This window comes from Propithecus coquereli, unplaced genomic scaffold (genome assembly GCF_000956105.1).
Source record: "Propithecus coquereli isolate 6110/MARCELLA unplaced genomic scaffold, Pcoq_1.0 Scaffold87, whole genome shotgun sequence".
In the NCBI taxonomy this organism is placed as follows: domain Eukaryota; kingdom Metazoa; phylum Chordata; class Mammalia; order Primates; family Indriidae; genus Propithecus; species Propithecus coquereli.
The window spans coordinates 3,734,348-3,737,790 of NW_012154951.1; the positions used below are offsets into that span (position 1 = coordinate 3,734,348).

Below are 3,443 nucleotides of genomic sequence, written 5' to 3' on the forward strand. Positions count from 1 at the left end.
ACTTTGTATACCGCATAAAACTTCCAACACTAAGAATATAGTAAAACCGATGGAGAGCTACCATATTCTTTCCTTTTATCTAATACAAATAAACATGTTTCATGGGTTAGAGTGCTTAAAATGCTTATGTAAGTATAATAAAAATGTAACAAGATAATAAATTAACAGCCTTATGAAATAAACTTTCAGACAGACAAGAAGAAAGCCATCCTTTCATTATTCTGGTCTTTTGGGATCCAATTTCAAACGAACACTTAACACTTTACCCCATTAGATCACATCCTGATTTACCCAACAAAGCGCTATGCTATACTTTTAAAAATATTGCTTTAATGACTATTTTATGTAAGGAATACTCCTCGTGGAAAAATGTTGAATATGTAATAATAGTATAATTATAATATAAAAAGAAAAAGCCCCACACTTGGGAAGAGTCTATACTTAGAGACTAGAACAAAGATACCAAAGGGCTTTGGCCAAAATTAGTATAAATAGACTTTATTGAAGTCAGTGCCTCTGTACTGAGACAGAAGATTGTGTCTACATAAGCACAAGTTGTAACATTTCACAACTTCTAAAAGGAATGTCAACAATTACAACGATCATGCATACCATGGTCGATAATCACATTTTAGAAGCATTTTCAACCATTTCTAAAGAAATGCTTATAACATTGTTATATATAGAACTACTTTCAATAAACTGCAAAACATTGATCGACTTTTCCAGTATGAGCTACAGTGTCAACACAAAAGGGAGGCATAAATGTTTAATTTATGAAATCAGAATGGAATATTTACTGTAAAGAAAAATTAAAAAGCTTTCAAATAAAGGCCATTATTGAACCAACGTGAAGAGCACAACTTGAACTTTTGAGTTCATTCATCTTTTAAAGCTGTCCTCTGAATAGCTTCAGTTCTAAGCATTGAATTCAGTACTGTGAATATTCCTTGGATTGAAGTTTGGCAATGATGCGGTCCAACTGTCTCTTTGCTTCACACTGTGGGAAATTGCTCATGTCATAATATTGAGGGGCAATTTTCACCAACCTGTCCAGAAGAGGGGATAAATTACCAAATTAACATTTAATTAATGTACAGAAGTTACTAACAGGTTAGGCATCATTTATTAACATACTGATGAACTAAGGCAAATCTTCAAATCCAAAACAACGATAAAAATACAAATGCCTAATCCTTACAAACACCACCCTTAGAAAAACGTTAAATATTTTAATAAGATGTAAATTTTCTGATGTTGAACTTACCATAAACTTTTCAAAAAACTCAAGATATATTCTTTTAAAAACCTTCTCTTTACATTAATATAAAAATAACATACACATAAGGTCACTTCACTTCTTCACTCTAGCACACTATTTTAATCTGCCTCTTCCAGGTTATAGTAACAACACAGGTTCCGTATAAGAAACACCTTGACATTCAACTGATTGGATCTTCTCATTTCCAATGTTTTAATAACTATAAACATAACTCTATAACCCAAAAATAAACACTTGACTGAAATCTTTCATAAAGTTTACCATACAATTTTTTCTCAACAAAGCCTTTTAGATACAATGGTAATACACTACACAATTGAAGTGTCCAAAGTTGCAAATCAGTGTAGGAAAAAAGCCGTACAACGTACAGCAAGCGACACCACCTAAAATAGTGCCTTCAGTCCCAGTACTCTTGGCTGACATCTTCCATCTAAGTTACAGAATGTATTCTGGCAAAACTAAATAAATAAAACAAAAGCCCCCATAGGAGCAGAGGTTATTTTGCTTAAAATAAAACAACCCAATCTAATTACATTTTGTAAAAGCAAATATGCTATTTTAAAAAACAAAGAGCTATAATTTTTATGCTTGCACAGATACTAAAACCAATATATAAATAATAAATAGTTGAGAGCTAACTGTAATGGGACAAATAAAATATACAAAAAGACTGACTTCTAGAACCAGGGAACACATAACAGCAAGAGAATGGCTCCAAAGAAACTCGTGATGCTGTTCAATTATAACTTTATCTGGCTCCAAATACAGGCCACACTAACAATCCCACTGTTTTCTTATCAAAGGAAAGAAAAGATCAACCATACCATCAGGCCAATTGCCCATACCTACACACTGGAATATACATCCCTAGCTGAGGAGAAAATCGAGTCCCCGAATTAGTAAATGGAAGGCCATGACTCCAGCAACAGAGTCACATTCCATTCTGAGCAAAATACTATCAGAACAAAAGGCATACTTACCACTCTGGCTTGATATCTGTACACGTCCGGATGTAATTCTTCGTTGTCAACACAAACTCATTATAAAGCACCCATTCAGGCTTGTGGTCAAGAACAGTAGAGGGATGCAACTGAACCACCTGGTTATCTTTCACAGTTAAGTAATGCCCTGTTCGTTCTAAATGTGCCACCTGAAACCAAAACCCAGTAAATTAATACAATGTTTTCTGATGTGCTAGTTACAAAACAAAAATGGTGTAAAGTCACCTATATAATTAGGAACAGGCAGGCCTCACATTTTGCTTTTTATTCTATGGCTATACTTATTTATCCCTGCTTCATAAAAGCAGGTATCAGCAAACTACAGCCTATGGGTCCAAGTCCAACTCACAGCCTTTATCTGTAAGGCCCGTGAGCCAAGAATAGTTTATGTATCTCTAAATAATTGGAGGGAAAAAAAATCAGAAGAAAAAACATTTCACGAAGCATGAAAATCATATGAAATTCAAATTTCAGTGCCCATAAGTTTTATTGGAACACAGGCACACTCATCTGTCTATGGCGATTGTCATGCTACAAGGGTAGGCATAGTTGTATAGTTGTGACCTAATGGGATCACAGAGCCTTAATATACATTATTTGGTCCTTCCTGCCTTAGACTACCTACAGCAGGCTCTTCAGCACCGGGCACCAACTATGAGAGTAGATCAACAATTATTAGAAGATTCATGGCTAACGTAGAAAACTAAATTAGAGAGCAAAGAGAAGTGAGAAGAAAAACGTAACAAAGAAAGGAAATTACAAAGAAAAAGAATGGGGAAAAAAGAGAAGTTGAATGTGCTTCTCCTTTCTACACTTCTTTTTTGATAATCAAATGCCTTGATTGGTGATACTCATCTAATATTTAATTAACAAACACTGAAACAGAAAATTGGCAGTTTCCAATTCTAGAACTCTATAAATAAAGACTGTGTGTAAATAATAGAAAATGAACTCAATTTCACTGAATAAATGATACCGAGTGCCTACTATGTGTCAGGCCCTATACTGCATGCTGTTCCTAACATTTTTTTTTTTTCTTAAAGAGCTGAGTTTCACGCTATGTTAGAATTGTGACTCCTGGGTTCAAGCCATCCTGTTGCCTCAGCCTTCTGAGTAGCTGGGACGAGGCATGCTCCACTGTGCCCAGCTCTGTTCCTTAA

The 3,443-nt window shown here is 34.7% G+C and overlaps 1 protein-coding gene across 1 annotated transcript in view; it reads right to left on the reverse strand.

Annotated features, from left to right (window-relative positions):
* Positions 1-482: 482 nt before the first annotated feature.
* Positions 483-3,443, reverse strand: part of DHX15 (DEAH (Asp-Glu-Ala-His) box helicase 15) — a 70,258-nt gene continuing 67,297 nt past the window's right edge. The window contains exons 12-13 of the mRNA XM_012664187.1: positions 2,263-2,432; positions 483-1,049 (exon numbers count right to left, since the gene is read on the reverse strand). Coding sequence (XP_012519641.1) covers positions 932-1,049; positions 2,263-2,432 — 288 coding nt within the window. The 3' untranslated portion in view covers positions 483-931. The remainder of the gene's footprint in view (positions 1,050-2,262; positions 2,433-3,443) is intronic.